The sequence below is a fragment of the Stenella coeruleoalba genome (genome assembly GCF_951394435.1).
Source record: "Stenella coeruleoalba genome assembly, chromosome: 18".
Lineage (NCBI taxonomy): Eukaryota > Metazoa > Chordata > Mammalia > Artiodactyla > Delphinidae > Stenella > Stenella coeruleoalba.
Window position 1 is genome coordinate 25,255,311 of NC_137164.1, and position 24,436 is coordinate 25,279,746.

General features: G+C 46.2%; 1 protein-coding gene across 2 annotated transcripts in view; it reads right to left on the reverse strand.

The window, feature by feature from the left end:
* CNMD (chondromodulin) overlaps positions 1 to 24,166 on the reverse strand; it is a 28,568-nt gene extending 4,402 nt beyond the window's left edge. The window contains exons 1-6 of one of the 2 annotated variants that reach the window (XM_079903055.1): positions 24,023 to 24,166; positions 23,463 to 23,603; positions 17,759 to 17,899; positions 10,064 to 10,177; positions 4,583 to 4,736; positions 328 to 497 (exon numbers count right to left, since the gene is read on the reverse strand). In XM_079903055.1, coding sequence (XP_079759181.1) covers positions 328 to 497; positions 4,583 to 4,736; positions 10,064 to 10,177; positions 17,759 to 17,899; positions 23,463 to 23,603; positions 24,023 to 24,094 — 792 coding nt within the window. In that variant the 5' untranslated portion in view covers positions 24,095 to 24,166. The remainder of the gene's footprint in view (positions 1 to 327; positions 498 to 4,582; positions 4,737 to 10,063; positions 10,178 to 17,758; positions 17,900 to 23,462; positions 23,604 to 24,022) is intronic. The other variant, XM_079903054.1, reaches the window with a different exon arrangement.
* Positions 24,167 to 24,436: the final 270 nt, after the last annotated feature.

The following is a 24,436-nucleotide window of genomic DNA, read 5'->3' on the forward strand; positions in this document are numbered from 1 at the left end:
ACTCTCGGAAATATTTTTAAATCATCAAATTCCTGATATGAATTTGTCTGTATAAATTCGCCTGTGACTCAAAAAAGGAGAGCACAGAAAACAACTTTGAACAAGGAGTACAACCAATCAGGATTTTACACTACAGAAGCAATGCTGGAGTTGTTACCCTCATTTATAAACCCTGCAACAAACGAAAGATGTATTTTTTTAAATAATTGGGTAAAAGTCTCAGTTGAATACTAGATGCTTATTTGAAATCTCAAGCAGAAACATCACTGCTTCGGTGCTGGGTTTAGTGCAGTCATCTGAACCTGTCATACAAACACCAGTACACACGTGGTAAGGGTTGTCTGGATTGAAGGGCTCTGAATCCTCTTGAACACTGGGTCTGGTTTCGTTATTTGGTCTTCCAGGCCCTGGGTTGCCCCATGGGCCACTGCGTAATCTTCTTGTGGTCATTGTTGTAACAACTTTTCTTACCAATTCTCTTCTTTCTCTCTGGATTTCTGCCCAAAAAAACCCAAAACTTGCTGTAAGTTAATTCCTTTATTTGAATAATTAAGGAAATTCTGTGTTTATCAGGGTGAAAAACATAAGAAAAGGATATTAAAACACATACGACCAGATCCTATTTAAATTTGTATTAATGATTTTCATAAGAATAAAGCATGTTTCACAGTCTTGGGTTAGTAGTTAAACATCAGATAATCAGAATTTGGTTTATCATACTAACTGAGGCAGGTGTTGTAAGATAACTGACAGAATCCATTCTCAGTTCCCTTTTTCTTTGCCTGCCTCTACTTAGGGGCTGAGAAAGTAAAACAGCACTTATTTCGCTAGACTCCCTTGCAATTAGGAATGGCCAGATGACACGTAAGCAGACTATGCTAGTGCAGTTTCTGGGAAAGCTTTTGCTTTCTAAAAGGGGACAGATACAGCTTCCTCCATCTCGTCCGTCTTCCTCGAATGCAGATGTGACATCTGGGTTATGTGACCAGAAGTGATAGGCACAAGGATGACAAGCCAGCATGCCACAGATAGCAGATGGTGAGCTAGAAAGAGAGTTGACGATAGTGCAAAAAACCTACCTCCAGACTTCTGGCTGTATGAAAAAAGTCAACCTGTATTTGTTGAAACCACTGTTGGTCTGCTATTCTGTTACTTGCCGCCCTACACATTCCTCATGAGTTTACTATATAGGTATAAAGCTTTACAGTTTTCAGAGGATTTACTATTATCTTGGTTGATTCTTTTAAAAATCATTTGGGATAGAATAAGCAGATACTTTTATACAAAAGGGCAACAAGGCTCGGAAAGACCAAGTGACTTGGCCGAGATCACAGAAGGTGGCAGAGAAGAGGGTCGAACATGAACTTCTCTGGCTTCCAGCCCACTGCCCTCATCCTCCACAATGCCTCATGGGTCCTGCAGCAGGACTGATGGCTGCCGAGTAACAAGAATGGAGAGAGGACCACACAGGGTGGCTTTGGCATCTGAGTCTCAGTTTCTTCTTCAGTAAAACGGGGATAATAATAGTATCTAATTCAGAGGATAGTAATAGAGTTCAGGAGAATTTGTTTCTAAGGGTTCTAGCATAGTGTTTGGCATATCATAAGCCCTCAAACATCAGGTGATGATGATGATATGATGCTATGTTATCTGTAAGGGCATGCATGTGCGTCCAGCCGTGCATAGCTTCCCCAGATAGCTTCTTGGTTTCTGTGGCAGGGCTGGAGAGGCATCAGGGAAACCTGGATTCAAACCTCAACTTCACTCCTTTTTTTTTTTTTTTTTTTTTTTTAGCAACTCCACTTGTTTTAACTAACAATGACCTCAGGAGAGTGATTCAATCTCTGAACCTTAGTTTATTCATCTATAAAGTGGGAATATTACTAGTTAGCTGGACAGTTGTTGGCAAAGATTAAATGAGGACAAGATGTAAAGCGCTAGCACAGTACGGTGCCTGGTACACAGCCCGAGCTCAGCAGACTTCAGCTCCCACCCCCCTCCCTGCTTTCCTCTGACCTTGTACAGCGTCATTCCCAGGGTCTCTGATGATATGGCTACATGACACTGATAACCTGCCAGCATAAAGATCCAAGGGCAGGGGTTGCTGGACCCTGGAGCTGGGAGGCTTTTATTAGAATTAGGTGGTGGGGAACCAGGCATCCTCAGGGAGGGTTCATTTTGTTGACTTTATTGTAAAATATGACTGCATTTATGAGACTGGAAAAAAATTCCCTCACTTTTAATGTCTATGATATTCCATCCTATGACGACACCAACACGTATTTAATCCTTTTCAAATCTGGGGCCATTTAGGTGGCTTCTACTTTTCTGGTGTTGTATGTAATGCGTGTAATTCTTGGATGGATGGTGTGATGACTGAATACTTACGATGTGTAATTAATACTTAATGATACATAATTGAATACTTAAGATGTGCTCATGGGATTTCCCTGGCAGTCCAAGTAGTTAAGAGTCTGTGCTCCCAATGCAGGGGGCACAGGTTCGATCCCTGGTTGGAGAACTAAGATCCCGCATGCTGCACAAAAAAAAAAGATTCGGTCATGCTGTTAGCTGTGAGGGGCCAAGTCACATCTTGGATGTAGGAAACAAGCTCTTTCCCAGAGGGTGACGGTTCTCATTTTATCAGTCATCCCAGCACTGCCAAGAGCGCTGCCTTCCCAACCCCACCCCCAGACCCCTTGCCCTGCTCTTTTTCCATAGAACCTTGGATCATCCCATACGATTTCCTTGTTTTAGTTTAGTGTTTATGTACTGTCTCCCTTTAGCTACAACGTAAAACTCCTGGGGGGCATGGATTCTTGTCTCTTCTGTTCATCAGGGCACTCCAGGTGCCTAGAACAAATAAATGGCACATAATAAACGTGTCAATAAATGTTTGTTGAATGAATGAATGAATCCATGAGTGAACTCTCTGGGTAAGAAGCATGTCCTCAAACAGAAAGTGATCAGAGAGAGGGCTACATGTAGCAGAGTTGGAAACCTTTGTCCTTGACTGGAAAAGGTGACAAGGTATTGGAGAAGGAGTTCCTGGGTAGTGGAAGGCAAGAAGGCCCATTCCACGTGGAGGCAAGTGGGGAACTGAAAGCCAGAACTTGTAAATGGCCAGAGAATTGAGTTGCGACCACCCGCTGGGGCAAGACCTAGGATGGCAAAAGCGATGGTCCATTTGGCAGCCCCTAGAGTTGTGGCAGACACCGCTCAGAGCATTCCTTCTCACTGAGCATGCGTGTAGCTTTGGAATTCTCAGCCCACTCCTCCAGTCAGCCACTTCCAGCAGCTTATAAATTGCATCCTATTTGCTTTGCCTGGGCTAAAAAGTAACCGTCTTATCCAAGCTTTGGAACTGAATAAGACTTGTGAACTGTAGGAATAAGTTAGCCATGGCAGAATCAGAAGCCTGGAGAGTGTGTGTGTGTGTGTGTGTGTGTGTGTGTGTGTGTGTGTGTGTTTTAAATTTTTGGCCGCACCGTGCGTGGCATGTGGGATCTCAGTTCCCCGACCAGGGATCAAACCCATGCTCCCTGAATTGGAAACGCAGAGTCTTAAACACTGGACGGCTAGGGAAGTCCTTGTTTATTCCAATTGTGGTAAAATATATATAAAACTTACCATTCTAACCATTTTTAGGTGTACAGTTAAGTGGCATTAAGTACAGGCATATGGCTCTGCAAACGTCATCACCATCTATCTCCCGAACAGTTTTCATCTTACAAAACTGAAACCTGCACCTGTTAAATAGTAACTGCTCGTTCCCCTCTCCTAAGTCTGGTGGTTTTAATTCCTGTGTTTTCTTTATTTCCATGCTGCTCTCTCTCTGAGTTCAACATAATCTTTCTGAGAACATAGCCTATCTAGGCTGTGCTAGGAGAGGGGCCTTTTCCCCCCGCTTGAGCCAGAGCTACAAAGTAGGACTTTGGGAGGCCAGTGGGGTGACTGGGATGGGAACCAAGAGAGCAGCCCTGGAGACAGACAAAATCCAGGAAAAGAGCCTGGCCTGCAGAGCTCATCAGCTGCCCTTCTCCACCCGGAAACAGCCCACAGGGTGCTCCAACCTAGCTCTGAACCCCAGGGGCCCTTCACTTATTTTCCCCGGACTTGGAAGTGGACCTTGAACTTAAGGAATCTCAGCCTACGCCCACAGCTGCTTTTGGCTGCCCCAGAATTCAAGGTTTGACCATAATAAGGATTCGGCGGTGTAACAGCTTCTTAGACCCCTGATTCTCTGCTTTAGGAACAAAAAAATGTAAAATTGCAAAGTGCAAACAACAGAGATTAGGGGCAGAGCGGAAGCAGTGGGAGTGTCATAAATAAAATCCGCAGGTAAGGCAGAGGTGTTCCGGGCCCACCTGCTTCCTGTCACCCCGCTGCTCTGGCCCTGCCCTGCGACATCCACGGCTGTCCTTTCCCTTCCCTTTGATGTCTCATGCCAATTACTGTGACACTGTGATGTGCACCCAGATTCATCTTCCTTGTCACATGCTTGGGCCTGTGCAGGGGCTCACAGGAACCTCACCAGGGCAGGGAGAATTCCAAGCAGCGTCTTAAGAATTAAAAATGTTACCTTTGGGGTAGGTTGGTTTAAGCCAGAAAATAGGAAGGTCGCCACAGAGTTCTAAGATTTTAGAACTCAAGAAGCTGTCGTCCTTCACGGGCTGGTCTACAGCCACCCAGATGAGAGAATTTTCTTCATATTTAACAGGCATGATCTTGCCTTCCTGTAAGTAAGTGAAAATGAAATGCACTGAACAAAGTGGGCATGGAACATGCTACCTATTAAGATTCATGTGTTGGTAAAAGATTATCTCGCCCTATAAAAACTTAATGAGTTTGGGATTAGCAGGTGCAAACTAGTATACACAGGATGGATAAACAACAGGGTCCTACTGTATAGCACAGGGAACTATATTCAATACACTGTGATAAACCAGAATGGAAAAGAATATGAAAAAGAATATATATCTGTTCAACTAAGTCACTTTGCTGTAAGCAGAAGTTAACAAAACATTGTAAATCAACTATACTTCAATAAAATTTAAAAGAAAACGTAATGAGAATTCTCTGTGTATATGTGTGCGCGTTCACGTTCGCACACGTGCGCACGCACCCACACACACACACACTCTGAAGTTCTAATCTCTTCTCTCTGTAGCTTTTCTCACAACATTCCACACCCCTCATGCCATCCTGCCTTTGGATAACTCGAATGTGTGAACATGAGCGTCCTGAGGGGAAGTGAAAATTACTTGATGTCAACTTTGAGATTTAGGTTAACCTGATGTTTTTGATCAAAGATGTTTTAGAGGAAAAGCAACTGAACGGACTCTGGAATCTGATAAAGGATAGAGGAGCCCTTCGTGTGAAGTGAAAGTCCTTTGGGGGCTTGTTCTGCCACTGCCAAACCACGATGGAAAAAGCCGGCAATTGGTTCTTTAATGTCTTCAGTTCAAAGTCGTATTTAACATAAACCATTTCTACATTTCCCAGCTATAACAAAACGTATTTCAGATGTTCTCTGCATCAAGCACACCACTGAGATTTCAAAGCTAAATGCTGAGTTTTCTCCTACAGCGAGATGCTGAGAATAGTGTGATAACCTAGGAGACAAATTTATTTTGCCAGGTTGCTCCTTTCATGCATTTATTAGTTTGCAATAGGTTGTAGGTTGGAGAAATTAAAATGTTTTCTTATTTTTTAGCTAAAAGCAGCACTTCATTTATGCTTTCTCTCTCAGGCTTCTGGCTGCCTTAAAACAAGTTAAAGTTATTGGAGGTAGCTAACACTCAGGTAATCCAGTTATTTACCTTAAGTTAAATGGCTCCATCCAGGAAATGAATGTTCTTTGGGTATAGGAGCTTTTAAAAGTTACGCAAACCTGGGCTTCCCTGGTGGCGCAGTCGTTAAGAATCCGCCTGCCACTGCAGGGGACGCGGGTTCGAGCCCTGGTCTGGGAAGATCCCACATGCCGCAGAGCAGCTAAGCCCGTGTGCCACAACTACTGAGCCTGCTCTCTACAGCCCGTGAGCCACAGCTCCTGAGCCCACGCGCCTAGAGCCTGTTCTCCGCAACAAGAGAAGCCACCGCAATGAGAAGCCCGTGCACCGCCATGAATAGTAGCCCCTGCTCGCCGCAACTAGAGAAAGCCCGAGCGCAGCAATGAAGACCCAAATAAACGTAGCCTAAAATAATTTTTTTTTAAAATAAATAAAATAAAAGTTATACAAAACTGATGAAAAATGTATGAGAGCTAGTGGTGCATAAATCCACCCCATCACAACCTAAAGTGTGTGGGCACAGAATGGGGCGATAGGAAGAATGCACGTGTGCGCAACCTACAAGCTAGGGGTGTTAAATAAAAAGGGTATGATGTTGGGCTTCCCTGGTGGCGCAGTGGTTGGGAGTCCGCCTGCCGATGCAGGGGACACGGGTTCGTGCCCCGGTCCGGGAGGATCCCACATGCCGCGGAGTGGCTGGGCCCGTGAGCCATGGCCGCTGAGCCTGCGCGTCCAGAGCCTGTGCTCCATAGCGGGAGAGGCCGCAACAGTGAGAGGCCCGCGTACCACACACACACACACAAAAAAGTGTATGATGTTAAATAAAAAGCGTACGGCACATACTTTCAGCTGCCGACCCATCTCCTTCCTCCCTCCCTCCCTTTCCTTGCAACACAATCCTGCTTTTGTTGGTGGCAGCAATCTGCTGGCCCCAGGGGAGACACCTGCATTCTCAGACTCCCCGGCAGCTAGGGGTGCCCGTGTGACCAGCTCTAGACAATGTGATCCACGCTAAAGTGTGTTGCGGGGCTGAGAAGGCATCCAGCTTTTCCCGAGTTAAGAGAAACCACGGTTGACACTACTCAGCGTCTTCCTGCCTTCCTTACTTGACTGTGTGGTTGATGTTTAGAGCTGGAAGGAAAGGACGAAAAAATCAGAGATGCTGGCCACGGTGCCAGTGTCTGGGGCTGCCTACCTCCACATTACTTACTGTGGAGAAAAATCCTTATTTGTCTAAGTCACTCTAAGTGTAATGTGCTGCTACTGACAGCCAAACACATTCCTGATTCCCACAAACACGTTGCCTGAATTTGGTTTTGTCCACCAGAGAAGCCACCACACACCCTATAAACAACCAAAACACGAGCAAAAGCATTCACCTCTATGGCCTAAGAAAAGACTCAGAGGCAAAGATTTAAATACAAAACTATTCACCACAGTGAATTATATCTGTATTCAAAAAATTATTTTGAATTATTATTATTATTTGAAAAATGGAAAATTGAAGATACCTGTATTCAAGAACAAAAGACTTTTGAAATTATAATCATATGATGACATACAATATATCCATTATAATCTACATTTTAGAAGACCTAAAGTTAAGTGAAAATAATAAGAATGTACACCAGTATAACTTCAATTATGAAAAGAATATCACATACATTTGCACATGGAGAAAATCCACCAAAACATTAACATTAGCTATCTGTGGATTATGCAATTGTGGGTGATTTTCTTCTCTATTCTTTTATGTATTCCCCAAATTTCTACAATGACAAAGTATTGTTTTTAAAAATCAGGAAAAGGGACTTCCCTGGTGGCAAAATGGTTAAGAATCTGCCTGCCAATGCAGGGGACAAGGGTTCGGTCCCTGGTCTGGAAAGATCCCACGTGCCATGGAGCAACTAAGCCCGTGCGCCACAACTACCGAGCACATGAGCACAACTGCTGAAGCCTGCACTCCTACAACCCATGCTCCGCAACAAGAGAAGCCACCGCAATGGGAAGCCCGTGCACCGCAACGAAGAGTAGCCCCTGCTCGCCGCAAGTAGAGAAAGCCCGCACGCAGCAACGAAGACCCAACGCAGCCAAAAAAAAAAAAAAAAAAAATCAGAAAAAAACCCCCACCTTGTTTTTAAAAAAATCAGAAAATGAACTGCAAACTTATGATAAGATCTCGGTCGGCTATGGTTGAGGAGTTGGTTCTTTATATCCACTCATGGGGGAAATGTCAAGAGTTATTAGTTCACTAAAGGCTTCATAACAGAAACTGAGTGATAGGACCATTAAAAAAAAAAGGTAATGCAATAAGGGATGTTCAAGGTCAGAACACAGGCGGTCTCCGTCTCATTTTTAGACTCTGTACCAGTGGGTCCACACTTGTGTTCTGAAGGGCGCAGCTCATGGGGAACAAACCAGATCATGATCAGAGGAGAATCACGAGAGGGATGAAGGGCTGGAACCCATCTCACAGGATGAATGGTGGGGAAACTGGGAGTAGAGGAGATATTGAGGACATGAGAGCCAACTTTTAAAACTCACGGGTTGGTTTTAGCTCTTGTTTTGAGACACCTGGGGCTGCTCCTAGGAGAGCAAACAATTGGACAGTTTCCAGGCACTTTTGCTTATTCTTGTTTTTCCTCAGCTGCCCTGAGGGAGCTGATGCCTGATATATCTCCCTCTCGGGGATACTGGAAAGATCAAAGTGATCATAATAAAATTAAGAATGAAAGCAGCAGCCGTCTATTCATTATCTATCGAGTTCAGGGCCGTGGGGACAGGGCGCACACTGTAGTTTGTAGGTGGCAAATCTGAGGCTCAAAGAGTTGAAGTCACATCATAGCAAGGGTCAGAGCTGGGATTTGAACCCACTTTTTCCAAAGTCCATTTTTTTCCCACCCTACCCTGCCGCAGCTCAGGTGGAAGATGAGAACGAATGCGGCTACTCTGTAAGCCCTAAAGCACCAAATAAGTGTAAGGTATTATTGTTACATGTGCCTTTATAACTCTGTGTGCAATTCTTAACATAAATTTTTATAAAGCCAAGCTCAAAGGCAAGCTATTAATAATAAATGGATGAACAACGTTTAAAGCACCTCACAAGCCTGACACGTAGGAAAGGAATTCGATATATGTTGAGTAGCCTCCTTGGGCTGAACTTGAACCAGTGGGAAGAAATTGCAGAGGGAGTCACTCAGCTCAACGTAGGGCAAAACAATTAGAACTACCTCCCATGAAGGTGCCTGATGCACAGGGAAGGAGCGCCCTGTTGCTGCTTTCCAGCGGAGGCTAAGGGATCAGCTATGGTGAATTTTCAGGAGGAAATCCCCCTGCTGAGCGGCGCTGAGGCTGGAGTGAGGCTTGAGGCTCCTGAGGCCCCTTTAATGAAAAGATCCTAACACGTGAAGTCCTTTATTATTATTATTTTTAAATGTATTTATTTTTGCCTGCGTTGGGTTTTCGTTGCTGCGCATGGGCTTTCTCTAGTTGTGGCAAGCGGGGGCTACTCTTTGTTGCAGTGTGGGGGCTTCTCATTGCAGTGGCTTCTCTTGTTGGGGAGCACGGGCTCTTGGCGCGAGGGCCTCAGCAGTTGCAGCACGCGGGCTCGGTAGTTGTGGCTCGCGGGCTCCAGAGCGCAGGCTCAGCAGCTGTGGCTCACGGACTTAGTTGCTCCGCGGCATGTGGGATCCTCCCTGACCCGGGCTCGAACCTGTGTCCCCTGCATTGGCAGTCGGATTCCCAACCACTGAACCACCGGGGAAGCCCATGAAGTCCTTTAAGTTGTCATTTTTTTAAAAAATTCTTTTGGTTGCACTGGGTCTTAGTTGCAGCAGGTGGGCTGCTTAGTTGTGGCATGCCAACTCTTAGTTGCGGCATGCGTGATCTAGTTCCCTGACCAGGGATCAAACCTGCGTCCTCTGCATTGGAAGGCAGATTCTAAACCACCGCACCACCAGGGAAGTCCCCTTTAGGTTGTCGTAATCACTGATCAGATAGTTCCCTAACATCAGGCAAATAAGGGCCATGTCATGACCAATCCCCTTTATGTACTTTAAAATCTGGTTTTCCAAAACCTCCAATTATACTACATCATGTAAGAATGATCACTTGGAACCAATGAGTAGGACCAAAATAATTAAGTTCCTTTGGCAGAGAAGAAAGAGAACTTATGTTCTGGTCATGAACCTATCCAGGAACTAGAGACAGAAAGGGTTGTACCTTCAATGTCTGCCCAAAGCCCTTGCTGTGTGGTGCAGGCTGGTACCCACCAGTTCAGAGGAGATGCTCTGCTTGGTCACGGTGCCCACCTCAGGAACTCGAGCCTTCACCTGTGCTTTGATGTAGCACTTCTCCCCTCCAGCAAAACGGATTCCTGTGATGCCCTAGGAAACAAAAGTTTATCCATCCGTCTGTCCATCCATTCATTTATTCAGTGTATTGAGTGTCTACTGTGAGCTAGGCACCATTCCAGGTCCTGGGTACAGGGATGAACAAAACAGATGGAGTCTCTGCCCCCATGGAGCTTATCTTTTAGTGTTATTTACCAAAAATAAAACAACAGAGATAAAGTCAGGTGGCGTTAAGTGCTATGGAGAAAAATAAAGCAGAGTGCAGAGATAGGAGTGACAGGGGATGGTGCTTTAGACCGTGTGATGGGGAGGCCCCTGCCAGGGGCTGCCTCCAAGCTGACAGAGCTGTTCATTGCTCCATCCATCCCGCCAAGCTCAGATGAAATGCCATCTTTCCTGTGCAGCTTTCTCTGGCCATCCCAGGCTAAGTGGGCTTCCCGCTCTCTAACTCCCTGAAAGCCCTCCCATCTTCATCTCTCATTTGGCACTGAGGTCTCAGGGCCCTTGCTCCTTGTGAATGTCACCTCCCTACTCAGCTCTAAGCTTGAGATCGATCTGAATGTTTTCTTTTTTGTTTTTGTTTGTTTGGTGCTCCCACAAAGGTTCTCAAAAGATGTTGGTCCAATTTATTAATTCCATCAGTTCGGATTTTTCCTAAGTCGCTGAGCCCAGAGTAAATAGTAGCTTTCTATAACACTGGGAACTGAATTTTGCTCCTAGACCTTATCCAAGGACTTGGACGTTTTGTTTTCGTCCCCTGTGAGATATAAACAGTGTCTCCTCCTCTGCCTAGGGAACAGCCTCAAGGGAAACCTCAGCCGCAAGGCTCCAGTCTTGGCTGACAGCTGGGCACTGACTCTGCCTGCGGAGCGCATCAGGCATAACGGTATGTTCTGATCCAAGAGTGTTTACTTTCCCTCTGCTGGTTAATTTCATGACTAGTGAGTGGCCAAAAGCGATTTAAAGACCTACAAATTTTATGCCATCATAATGTAGATACCAACACAAATCTGAACATCTCAACTGATCAATCTTCTGTTGAAATTAGACAAATGTCAGGAAGATACAGAACTTGTTCTAACGTCAACACCAAGGAGCGGGAAGAAGAAAAGCCTTTATCAACCTAGGGGCCTGGCTCAGGAGTCAGCCCTCTTAAATGAAGAACGAAGTCAAACGTCATTCCTGCTTGAGGATATTCATGGACGGTTACACCATATGGAATCTCAGAGCCAGGAGCCCTGCAAAACGGTTGGGTGACAGACTGGAGAGGAGAAGGAAAGGCTCCTTCTTCCTGAAGCTTCTCGTTATCCGCCTTGCAGCCTGATTGGCCACATACACATGTAACACGTTTCACTTATTCCTCCCAGTGTCACCTCTCACCCAGAGAGAGGTGGCGGCATGACCCCCCCCCGACCCCCCTTTACAGAGGATGGACTCCAGGCTTATTGCAGAGGGTCTCGACTCTGCACCAAAATCACCTGGAAAGATTTTAAAAACACAGAGGCCTGGGCCTCTCCTCAGAGATTCCCATTTAATTGGCCTGGGGCCGTGCCCAGACACTGGCATGCTTAAAAGCTCCCCATGTGTTTATAACGTACAGCTGGAGCTGAGGACCACCAGTTTAGGGAGAAAGAAACTTGTTCAGGGTAACAAAGTTTTAAAAGAACTGAAACAGCCTGCTATGCACTGAATGTCTGTGTCCCCCCACATTCCTACGTTGAAACCTAACCCCCCATGTGATGGTACCCAGAAGTGGGCCTTTGGGAAGTGATGAGGTCATGAGGGTGGAGCCCTCATGAATGGGATTAGTGCCCTTTTCCCAGAGAGCTCCTTCCCCCTTCTGCCATGTGAGGACACAGTGAGAAGACAGCTGTCTGTGAGCCAGAAAGCAAGACCCTCACTAGACACACAACCTGCTGGCACCTTAAGCTTGGACTTTCCAGCCTCCAGAACTATGAGAAACAAATTTCTGTTGTTTAAGAGTCACTCAGTCTATGGCAATTTGTTATAGCAGCCTCAAGGGACTAAGACACAGCCTCTGGACCCAAGTTTCTTCTGTACTAGTGGCTCACAAACTTTCCCTTGTATTCCAATCACCTGGAGGACTTGTTAAATAAAATACTGTGTTGGTCCCCTCCCCGAGAGTTTCTGATTCAGGAGGTCTGGAGTGGGGGCTAAACTGTATACTTCTAACAAGCACTCAGGTGCTGCTGCTGCTGGTGGCCTAATGAACACACTTGGTGAACCACTGCCCTCTACCATGCTATCTCTGGAAGGTCTGCTGTTCTTATTCTACTTGTAAATCTAGGGCGCATAGTTTGAAAAACAGAAGGCAGGGGAGGGGGATTACTGCCCCTCTATGTGATATGTTCTTTTAACTTCAAACTCTCATAGCCTCTGAATCTGAGATGTCAGGGAGGAAACACCATAGAGCTATTACCATATCCCCAGGGAGAGAACTGACGCTCTGGAAGGATTCACAGCCCTGAATGTGAGTGTAGTATGTATTGAGTTAGTTCTGACAGTCTACAGGCTGCATAGAAAACCGAAACCCCATAGGGATGGGCCCTGTGGGAAGGAGTTCACACTTATTAACCACCCTGTCTAGCTACAAATCCATATCAAACAGCCAGACATGTTAAGAGATTAAACAGAGGGAAGGGAAAGTCAAGAAAATATCCTGTTTTTGCAAACAAACAAAACCTTAGAAGCTGGTGATAATGAAGAAATTTGCTAAAAAGGTAATGAGTGAGGATCCCAGTGATCTAACATCCTTTTATCGAGTCGGCTAATCTCATGTTAGCTGCACAATTTTTTTCTTTCTAGGGGATCTCATTTATTTCTGTGGCTTAAACCAGAAGTTTCCAAGGAGGGCAAGGGGTCCTTTCCCCAGGGGGCCATTTAGAAACTTTTGAGGGAGTTTTTTATTGTCACAAAAACTGGGGTCTCTCTGGGCTTTTGTTGGGTGGGGCCCAGGGGTGTCAGATCCCAACCAGCTCAGGGGGGCCCTGAAGAACCAACCACCTAGAGCCCTGGGTGAAAAACCTGATGGTAAGCATCTGTGCCTAGAACATAACACCGTTTTACATATAAAAGAGTGATGTTTGGTATAGTCTTAATGTACAACCAGTTTCCTAGGACTGGAATTACTGTGCAAATGGAGAAAAAATGGTACTTTCGTTTACTGTTTGAGAAAATTACCTGGTATTTAATTTGTCAACACACACTTAGGTCAATCTGCATTTTAGGCTGTGGCACAGACAGTGACCCAAGCATATGACTTTTATGATGTTTTCTAGTACATCAGGCTCAAGTCCAAATTTTATTATAAATTACTTTCAATTTATTTTTTCTTTATGTTATAGTTGGGGGCCATACTGATTCTTGAAACCAATAACCTACTTACCTACAAGGTTGGTTGTGCTATCCTTTCCCACCCCCCCACTTTTTTTCCTTTTTTCCCTTTTTCCCTTTTCCCTTTTCCCAGCTTTTTAAATTAAAAATTTCAAATATACACAAAGTCAAAAGCATTGTATAGTGAAAATCTGTATATATCAGTTTATTCTATCTTAATTTCTAACCAGGATTTTTGTTATATAAATGGGTCATTAGGTCTGAGAGGGTTGGCTTAGACCAACATCACTCATGCTATTGAGGGTGTAACTTTCTAGAAAGTAACTCATATATTATCAACAAACTTAGCTTCTGTGTTCCACAGGGTATTGACAAAGACTCTCCTGACCTAACTCTAGTCAGGCTCCTCTGGGTCCTCTGTTTACTAGGCCCCAACCTTGGGCTCTGTCTTGGCCCGTTTATTCCAGTTTTAGCAAGCATCCTGCTGAGTCAGCCTTGGTCTGATCAACCTGGATATTTGATCTCCTTGACCTGCCTGCAGCAAAAATCCTGTTAGGTCAGTTTAGCAAAGAACCTCTTAGTAATTTTCCATCCACCAACACCTCCACCCTGTTCTTTGGCTATAAATCCCCACTTTTCCTTATTGTATTCGGGGCTGAGCCCACTCTCTCTCTCCTACTACAAAACCCCACGGTAGTAGCCTGCCTTGAATGAAGTCCGCCTCACCTTCTTTAACAAGTGTCCTGAACAACCTTTTCTCTAACAGTGTAGAGCCTGGAGCCCTTTGTTCAGTGCTAATTCCCTCTCAGGGGGCTTTTTTTATCCATTGGCTCTACTACAGTCTTGGTGGGGTTAGCGGGGAAGGCTGTTCACTTACAATTCAGAAACTTTCCTACTCTGGCCCCACCTGCAACTCCATTTTCTCATCTTTGCCACCTCCTGGGCTACTTAGAACTTGGGAGCAGACCTGAGCACGGGTATTGCATAGTCTTCCCTGGGCGTGGAAAGCCCTGCCCCAGCTTCTCTGCCGGTCAAAATTCTTCTTCCATTCTTCCAGACCTGATTCAACTGTTGCTGATAATGAGCAGGTCTCTGTGGGGCTCCTGGGCACAAAAGCCTTTCTGTGTCCCCTGTTTCTTTGGTTACAGGAAATAGGCATCATTCAGCCTTCAGGATCTTCCCTGAGCTCCAACGGGCAGGTTCAAACAGTTGCTAATTAAGGAAGGGAAGGGATGCAGAGACCAGGGAGGCACAGTCAAGAAACAATAGCGCAGCCTTGGGGCAGGGTCCTGGTTCCCCATCAAGGGATACAAAACAACAATATCTTTGATCTGTTTTGCAGATACTGAAACCCCCTCCAGGTGGGAGAAGTTAACTGTGTGCTGCCCACAAGCCTCAGACCAGTTGGAAAAGGAAGGTTGATGATGCTGACTCCTCACCACCAACCCATCAGAAGAATGTCCACGAGCTGATCACACCCTTTTTGAACCATTACTGTAAACTCCTCACTCCCCCCTCCAGGTCGGGACACACAGTTGTGAGGGCATTAGCCCGCTGTGGCTCCCTTTGCCTGGCAAAGCAATAAAGCTATTCTTTTCTACTTCACCCAAAACTCTGTCTCCAAAAATTAATTCAGGGTTGGGATTTTCAGAGACTGGATTCAGCTTCCTCGCCACCTCTGTAAAACCTGCTCCCTCCCCCAACTGACAGCGATGGCCTCCTCCTCTCGATGGCTCCACGTTTCTGTTCATAGCTCCATGGCAGCGTGTTTCCCGGCCTGACCTGAAGCCACTTCTGTGTGGATGTCCGCCTCCTGGACACGGACTGTAAGGTCCTTGAGGGAGGGAACAAGTGTCAGTCATCTTTGCATCCTCCATGCTTCACACCATGCCTTGCACACAGTGGGCTCCAATAGCACTTCCTGAATTTGACTGACAGTTTGGAATACAGGAGAAAGTAATACTGCAGGTACCATAGTGGCTGATTCATGGGTTTTCAAAAGTCCGGGTTTATTTAAACCCATAACATGTTCTATCCATCAAAAAAATGTTCTACTCACCAGTTCTGACTTAGAGAAATGTGGAAGCTTTCAAAGAGGATTGATCAGTTTATAAAATATGTGTGGCCCCATTGGCCTCTGAGAACAAAACACAATCAATACCATTATTAGAACCAAAGGATTATAAAACAGAAATATAGGTTTGGGATTAAATTTTTTTTTTAGTAAATTTATTTTTGGCTGCATTGTGTCTTCCTCCCTGCGCGTGGGCTTTCTCTAGTTGCGGCAATCAGGGGCTACTCTTCGTTGCGGTGCGCAGGCTTCTCATTGCGGCGACTTGATGCGGAGCATGGGCTCCATGTGTGCGGGCTTCAGTAGTTGTGGCACGTGGGCTCAGTAGTTGTGGCTCTCAGGCTTAGCCGCTCCGTGGCATGTGGGATCTTCTCAGACCAGGGCTCGAACCCATGTCCCCTGCATTGGCAGGCAGATTCTTAACCACTGCGTCACCAGGAAAGCCCAGGATTAACTATTTTAAAAGGATATTCCTGATACATCACATCTTGAGAGAGATGGATCTTTTCTTATTTAACTGCATAGCCACCTTTGCATATCTTGATATTGTGGCACATCCTGGGTATTCAATTTTGTTCTGGGTTGGATGAATAAAGCATGTGTGGGAGTCACATTTTATAATTTTATATTGAGCAGTGCAAAGAAAAACATGCCTTTTACCTTGTCCTCGGTCTTGCAGTAAAAGCCTTTAATAGGTCCAGAGAAATTATCCCTGTGCCTTGACCAGAACCATCTGCAAAACTATGACTAAGCGAAATGCAGCCACGCACACATGGGGCTGCAGAGCTTGGTCCCGGGGCAGAGCCCACGCTGAACACAGCCAGCCCTTGTCATCATCAAATAATGTGTAACATCAGCCGGGCTCTGAGGTTAGCATCTGTTTGTTATTCAAAAGGGCTTGTGAAGTGTGTTTGGGTCTCAACAAGGGGAGTTCTTTCATTCGAATGAAAAGCATCTCTAGTTTTTCTCATCAGTCAGAGGAAGACAGGTCGATGAGATGTTTGCAGGCCAATAAACTATCAGGAGAGACATTATTTTCAAGAGCCTTTTTTCATGAAGTCTCACCGACTCCATCTACAGATTTAACAGGAGAGCACAAACAGTGATGCCTCTTTCTCATCTCAGAACATGAAAGAGAGGAAGATATTTATGGTGGCCATCCAGAGAGGAGGCCTGCAGTGACACTTCGGTTCACACATGTCCACTGAAGCATCAATGCGTGGCTTAATGTCTCCAACTGCCTGTAAATTGAATTTTTGAAAGCAAACATGTGTGCCCTTTTCAAAGGAGACTCGAAGGTTTCATCTGTAATAGGCCATAGTCAGAAAACAGATGATACACCAGGGGAATTTCTCCACGCTCACTTCCTGGATTAAACGGGAAATCTGAAGAATTGAGAAACATGTATAAATAGATCCCACCTGTTGTTGATGAGATTATTAGGTCATTAAAGTTTCCCTCCTCTTGACAAGTGCCACTTTCAGACCTTGCAATGTTCTAGAGGAGCTTGAGCATTTTATTCACTGTGTTAAGAAAGCTGCTTGGAAAGAAATAGCTCTCGCAAGTCTTTCTGCCAAAACTTTTTTTTTAAGTTTTTTAAAAAATTAATTAATTAATTAATTTTTGGCCGTGTTGGGACTTCGCTGCTGCTCGTGGGCTTTCTCTAGTTGCGGCGAGCAGGGGCTACTTTTTGTTGTGGTGCGTGGGCTTCTCATTGCGGTGGCTTCTCTTGTTGCGGAGCATGGGCTCTAGGTGTGCAGGCTCAGTAGCTATGGCTCGCGGGCTCTAGAGCGCAGGCTCAGTAGTTGTGGCGCACAGGCTTAGTTGCTCCGTGGCATGTGGGATCTTCCCAGACCAGGGCTCGAACCCGTGTCCCCTGCATTGGCAGGTGGATTCTTAACCACTGCGCCACCAGGGAAGTCCCTCTGCCGAGACTTTGTATAGTTCTAAGAACTTGTTTTTTTTCAATGCTAAGGTGTTGCTTTTTCATTTTGAAAATGTAAAGGACACAGAGTGGTCCTCTCTCAGAGAGGATACGCTGCACGGTGCAGGTGGGTTAGTGGTACCATGGCTGCCAAAAAGAACAGTTCCTTCCCATTTGGATGTGTGTGAGGGGCGCTCCTTCTCCCTGAATGAGAAGTCTCCCAGGCTTCCCTGGTTAAACTCCTAAATGCATGAAATATACTTACATTCTGGAAATCATTAACTTCAATCGCTTCTTCAGCTCCACTTCCCATTTTAAAGGTCTCCAAGTTGTTCCCAGCATCTATTTCCATTGACCCATCTTGTAATTTCCCATTGATACTCATGGTATAATGGACATTGTAAATCTGGAAGAGAACATCAGAGTTAGTGATGCCTCCCTTTTAGAGTAATTCAGGGCTTATCTTTAGATCTGCAGTATATAAAGTAGCCTTCCTATTTCTCAGAGATACACTGAATCATTCTTAATAGTAAGGATGATTATCTTAGTTATCTGTGAGGACTTTATTCATAGACCAATCACTTAATACATGATTTCTTAAAAAATATCTTAAAAGTAAAGCTTTTGATAGTCTCTGATACTAAATCAAATAGCTCAGTGATTTGCAATCCTGGCTACATGTAGAAGCATCTTAGTGGAATCTCCAGCTACCATGCTTAGGTTCCCCCCACTGGACTGATCAAATCAGAGCCTGTGGGGATGGGGTGTGAGCACAGATCTTTCTTTTTCTGAAGGTCAATTCTACTATGCAGCCAGAGTTAAGACCTGTTGATGGATAAATGGAAATTGAGGAGGCAGAGGGTTAACTGGGCTGTTATCTGAACAAATATGCAGTAGCACGTCACTTTGAAGGTATTTTTTTTAAGTCCTTCAGTCAAGATTTGGCGTGGAGTGTGGTATACAGTAAGAACTGCAGGCAGGACTAGGATATGCCTGAGATAGAGTAGCGTTTACAGAGAGCAAGATCAATGTGCACATCTGTTTCAGCTCAAAATAAGAGGTTCTCATTTTAATGACTCTATGGGACAGACATGGCGTCATAAGGCATTATGTTATGAGACTTGTGGGGAGAAGGGAGGGAGCCTTGGCATTGTCCAAGAGCACTGGCCCAGGAATCAGAAAAACAGGTGGCCACACCCCTTATCCCTGGGTCTTGGGAGTTGCCTTGAGTGTAAAACAATGAAGTGGGACCTCAGAAGTGATTTTTTTTTTTTTATGTTGGGGGTAGGAGTTTATTACTTCATTTATTTATTTTTGCTGTGTTGGGTCTTCGTTTCTGTGCGAGGGCTTTCTCTAGTTGTGGCAAGTGGGGGCCACTCTTCATCGCAGTGCATGGGCCTCTCACTATCGCGGCCTCTCTTGTTGCGGAGCGCAGACTCCAGACGCGCAGGCTCAGTAGTTGTGGCTCACGGGCCTGGTTGCTCCGTGGCATGTGGGATCCTCCCAGACCAGGGCTCGAACCCGCGTCCCCTGCATTAGCAGGCAGACTCTCATCCACTGCACCACCAGGTAAGCCCCCTCAGAGGTGATTTTCATTTATGTCCTTAGAGTCCTGGGGCTTCATGGAGGTGGTCCAGAGGTGAGGGGAGCAGAGCAGGTGGGACTGTGAGGTTCCTTTATCCACCCCAGCCCCAGCCCCGTGCAGTTTAACCAGAGCAGCTCTGCTTCTGATCTCTTTTATGTGTTGGATTTCTGAGTAATATCTTGTTTAAAATTCCACCATTAGAAATTTTTTTTACAGTGTACCACTAAATTAGATGATCCAAAGGGCTCTCTTAGTTTAGACATCTGGTAAGGACAATAGTTTAAAAAGTAATTCACACACTGCTCCTGTTCAGTATGCCGCTGCTCTAGAACATTCTCTGTGTCATGGGGTAGTAGGTGGGTTCCTTTTCTTATCTTTTCTTCCTTTTTCTTCAAGGTATATATATGTATATATCTATATCTTATATATGATATATAATATATCTCTTATGTGATATATAAGCTATAAAATCTTTAAAGGGGAAGGGATGGGAACTGATGAAAGACACTTGCTACTTAGTGTCAGGTCAGTAGGTCAGAACTGCAAAGACCTCAGATTCAATTCAAGTCTGATTTTCTCCCTCATTATGACGAATGGCTGACCGCAGCATGGACAAACCCTGGGAAAAGTATCTGTTGTTATTGGATCATTACTTGTAGAAAACTCATTATTGCAAGACCCACAGGGTGCTATTTTAGTTTATCAGCAGAGACGTAGAAACGGCTTTGCTAGCATGTACCCTTTTAGGTAACAGCCCTCTGTCAGTTGAAGAGAAAATGCCGGCGTGCAGTTCAGCCTCATTCTCAGTGACCCTCCTTCCCTCGTTCTGATGAACTCCGATTCCTGCAGGACACTGTCTTCACAGCTCACCCGATCATAAGAACCACGTCTAGGGGCTTCCCTGGTGGCGCAGTGGTTGAGGGTCCGCCTGCCGATGCAGGGATTACGGGTTCGTGTCCCGGTCCGGGAAGATCCCACATGCCACGGAGCGGCTGGGCCCGTGAGCCATGGCCGCTGAGCCTGCGTGTCTGGAGCCTGTGCTCCGCAACAGGAGAGGCCACAACAGTGAGAGGTCCGCGTACCGCAAAAAAAAATTAAAAAAGAACCACTTCTAGGGGTTCTGCTTTAGGGGAAGCGGGAGCAGAGCCCAGCAATCTGTTTTCACTTTGCACCTCAGGCGTCCTCACCATCGGCCAGTTTGGGGAAACCTGTTTTCTTTGGCTGAGCCAGGGCTTTCTGCAGGTAAAGCTCAGAAAGCAGGCTCTGTTCTGCCCCTGTGCTCTCTGAGCAGCCACTATTCACTTGAACTAATTTTGGCTGTCCAAGGGCACATGGCAGACAACGCGCATGTGAGTTTCTGCTGGCACGAGTGTCCTTCCTTCACTCATGAGACAAGAGGCTCTTTTTTTTTTTTTTTTTTAAGCATTGCACATAAGCTTTTTACTACTCAAGTAATCCTAAATTTAAGTAACTGTTTGCAAATTCTGAGCGGGTCTTAAGGAGACAAGATCGCAACACTAGAACTGTGGCTTTTATCCTAATTTCACTTTCCTCTACCACCCTTCCGCCACCTCCCCGCCAGCAAAAGGTCCCTAACGAGGCGTCCTTTGTAATGTAGCTGCAGCCCCGCTTTCATAAGCAGTACACTGTCTGCATGGGGCAGCAATGGAGGTTTGTGCCCTCCTGAAGTGCCTTGGGTTGGGGGGTGGTAAAAAGTCGGAAGTTATTTCCGAAGTACTGGGCCCTGAGCTCAGAAAGTGGCTCGGTTGGTGGAGCAGTAATCACATTATCTGCTCCAAACTGATGGAACTGTTAGCACCTAAGGCTATTTCTGTCCAAGCACAAAGAAAGTTTATTATGTGCCAATAGTCTGCTCAATATGGTACCTTTTACAGCCAAGGAGGTTTGCTAATGAGTTTCTAATAAAGCCTGGGTTCATAAGATAATTACATCATGTTTGGGACAATGTCTTGAAAAATCAGGCTGAGAATAAAGTCCCCGAGCAACGATGTCTTCGCCTCATCCCAAGGGGTAGGGTTGTCAGTTATGTCATATTGGTGGGCGTTTCCCATATTTCAATGCCTTGTTCCATTTACAATAACGTGGATGAAGCATGGCCTCAATATTTGAGCCCAGTCGCTTGTCCCCTGATTATTAGCACTCCAATGCTTCAGAATTCTCTAGCTGCTTTCCAGTAAACCTGTCCTAAGGGGATTTACCCATATGAAAGGCATAGGAGGTAAATTACTGCTGGCTCTCCTCTATAAACCAATATAGAGCAGCAGAGGCATAGATAATCCCCAAAGAGTGGGTAGTTCATTTGGTTGGGGATGTCTTTCTGTTTGACAGAGACTTGATTATGCTTTGTTTGGGCCATTTACATTTGTATTCAGGGAAAGCAGACCTGTGCCTGTGCTATGCATAGACGGTGCCAAATTTACTCTATTTAGTATTTTGTGATTTGTTTTTCAGACTTAAGTAATGGATCAGCATGGAATATTTTGGGAGTTAAAAAAAAAAACAAACCTACCACGATTTTCTTCATTTTCCTGCCTCTATAAGAGACAGGGATAACTTTGATTGTTGGCAATAAAATGTGATAAACTATTCCTCTGTATTTTTAGAATTTAATACTGCTCTCTTGAACCAGACAACCAACCATCTTGCAGTAAAGTACAAGTTATGATAAAAGGAGGCCCTGCTCTTTCAGGGCGATCTTTCAATCTCTCTTTCTAGAAGCTTGTCAGTTAGCTGTGTTTGCCTTGAATAATTAAATGCCAAATGGTATTCATTTTCATACATACCAGGACCAAAATCTTTACCCGCTCCCTCCTAAAAAGCAAAGCTATTTTTGTACCCAAAGGACCTATACCATTGAAGTTTTGTCATCTAAAAGATAGCATTTACATTCGAAGATGGTACAGTTTCCCAAGGGATGACAATCTAAACCCTGCTGTTAATGGAGGTGGAGATACTGACATCGTTCTCATGTTCAGATATGCCGCTTTCAAATGTGAGCATCTGGCCCAGCTTCTATATTTAAAATATACAAATAGATTACGGCACTTTTCAAATATACACAAAATACTGTGCAATTCTGATCTTCCAAATCGATGCTTGTAAATTTGATATAGTCTCTAAAACAGACTCTGCTAAATGGCGTGCTTATCTACGTTAGGCATTTGAGTTAAAAATACAAATTATGCCGTGACTGCAGAAGATGTGATGTGTAAAATGGCTGAATTGCTTTCAGCACCATTTTCTCTAAGTACTGGGATTCATTCATGCTTTGAATTTCATGGTGGGAGAGAAACGGGAAACAGCAGTCACAGATCCTCTGAGGGTAGTGATTAAGAAACAGCCCTTTGTGTGCACCCTGGAGATGGAATTCTTTTCCATTAATTGAAATACTTATACCAAGCCTGGCAATGGTCATCAAGATAAAATGCCTCCCTTTACGTAGGTGAACAAAATTCAGAGTATTTAACAAAAACACGGGTATTTTGCTTAGTTGGGTCAGAAACACTTTTTAGATTCCTTGAGAGCCAACTGAGCTCTAAAATAAATAGTTGCATACAAAGAAAGTAGGACAGCAGTTAGTAAAACATTTACCATTAAATCACATGTGACCAAGCCAGAAGTGATTTTTAAAGACATTTGCCATCTTTAAGGAAGTTAGATCTTTTTTTTTTTTTCCCCTTACTGCATGAGAGAAGGGGGCATTAAAAGATGGGGAGAGAGAGAGGGAGGGAGAGAGAGGGAGAGAGAGAGAGAGAGAGAGAGAGAGAGAGAGAGAGAGAGAGAGAAGACAGAAGGGAGAGGGAGGAAGGGAGGGAGGGAGGGAGAGAGACAGCGCTACTGAGAGGTCAAATTCGTCCCCTTATTGGGTCTGAATGTCCCTCCACTGTCTTTGTCTCAAATTCACAGCCTTTCTCAGCTGGGAGAGGGCTTAGTTCCACTTCTTTCCTAAGGATGAGTAAAGCGAGGCCAGAGGGGATGTGCCTTACCCATGGTCACTCAACTGCTTAGCGGAGACGCCAGGCTGGGATGGGCCAAAAAGAACTTTCTTGGAACCGTCCCCTGCTTTTCCCCGCTACTCTGTCTTTAACATCTTCCCATAAAGCCCTGACTGGCTTTTCTGCAAAGTTGCCCGTGAGTGGGAAGCCGCATCGTGGAGTTGGTTGGAAGAAGGGGGAAGGTACCCGGGAGGCCCCGAGGGGAAAGCATCAGCTGGGGCGAGGGGCCGCTCTGGCGCCACCTAGGAGGGGACACGCGAGTGACAGAGAGGACCCCGCTGTCCCGCGCGCCCCCAGGCCCCGCGCCCCTCCCGGCCTCGCGCACCCTGACTCGTGCCCGCAAGCCGGCAGCCGCCCTCCGGACTTACGTGATTGTCGCTCCCCTTCCAGAAGTAGAAGGCCCCGATGGCCCCGAAGAGCAGCAGCGCCGCCCCCGAAATGAGGACCACGGCTCCGACCTGGAGCAACCGCGCGGGGCTGGTGGGCTTCACGGTCACCGTGGCGTACGCCTGCGGGCCGGCGGGAGAGGGACTGTCATGTCCGCGCGCGGCGACCCGGCGCATTGGGGGTGTCGGACAGCTCGCCCGGGGCTCCTCCGGGCGGCCCTTTTCGCCGCGCTTGCGTCCATGGGTCCCTGGTGCTCGGGAGTGGATGTGCGCTGAACAAACTTCGCGGTGCAGGGCCATTGCCCCGCGGGTCTCTCTCCGCCTGCTACCCAACGCCCCCTCTTTCCTCCCTATCCACCCTCCCCTTCACACCAGACTAGGGATGCCAGGCCCCTTGCACACGCACACGCGTGGGGCGCCACCCCAAGCCCACATTTGGGCGCCCACATTTGTTCCCAGCTCCCCAATTCGGTGACACAAATCGCTGACCCGGGACAGGGGATACGGGCCCCGCGTGTCTGGGGCTCCCAGGCGGTACTCACCGGGGGGCTACAAAACTCAACCTCGTCGGGTCCCACCAGGGCGATGGGCACTTTGTCCGAGTTCTCCGTCATGGCTGCGGTCACAGGAACGGGACACTGGACGGCTCCGCGCGCGCCCTGGGCTCTGTCCTGCTGCCCCGACGTGCCTGGCACTTCAACGCGGCGCACGCGCGCGCGCTTGCACCGTGCCCCGTCCCTCCTGGGCCAGCCCAGCGCTCCCCACCCCTCCCGGCGCCTCACCTTTCTCCTCCCTTCCTTCTCCCGCCTGGAGCAGCAGTGAGCTCATCCTGCCTTCCAGATGCCCCTCTTCTCGCTCTCTCCCGTCTACTGCCCCCACCAGTCCATCCCCGCACCCCCTGCCCCAAACATCCTGGTAAACCTGAGTGTGTCATGGTGGGTGGTGCTGAGTGAGTA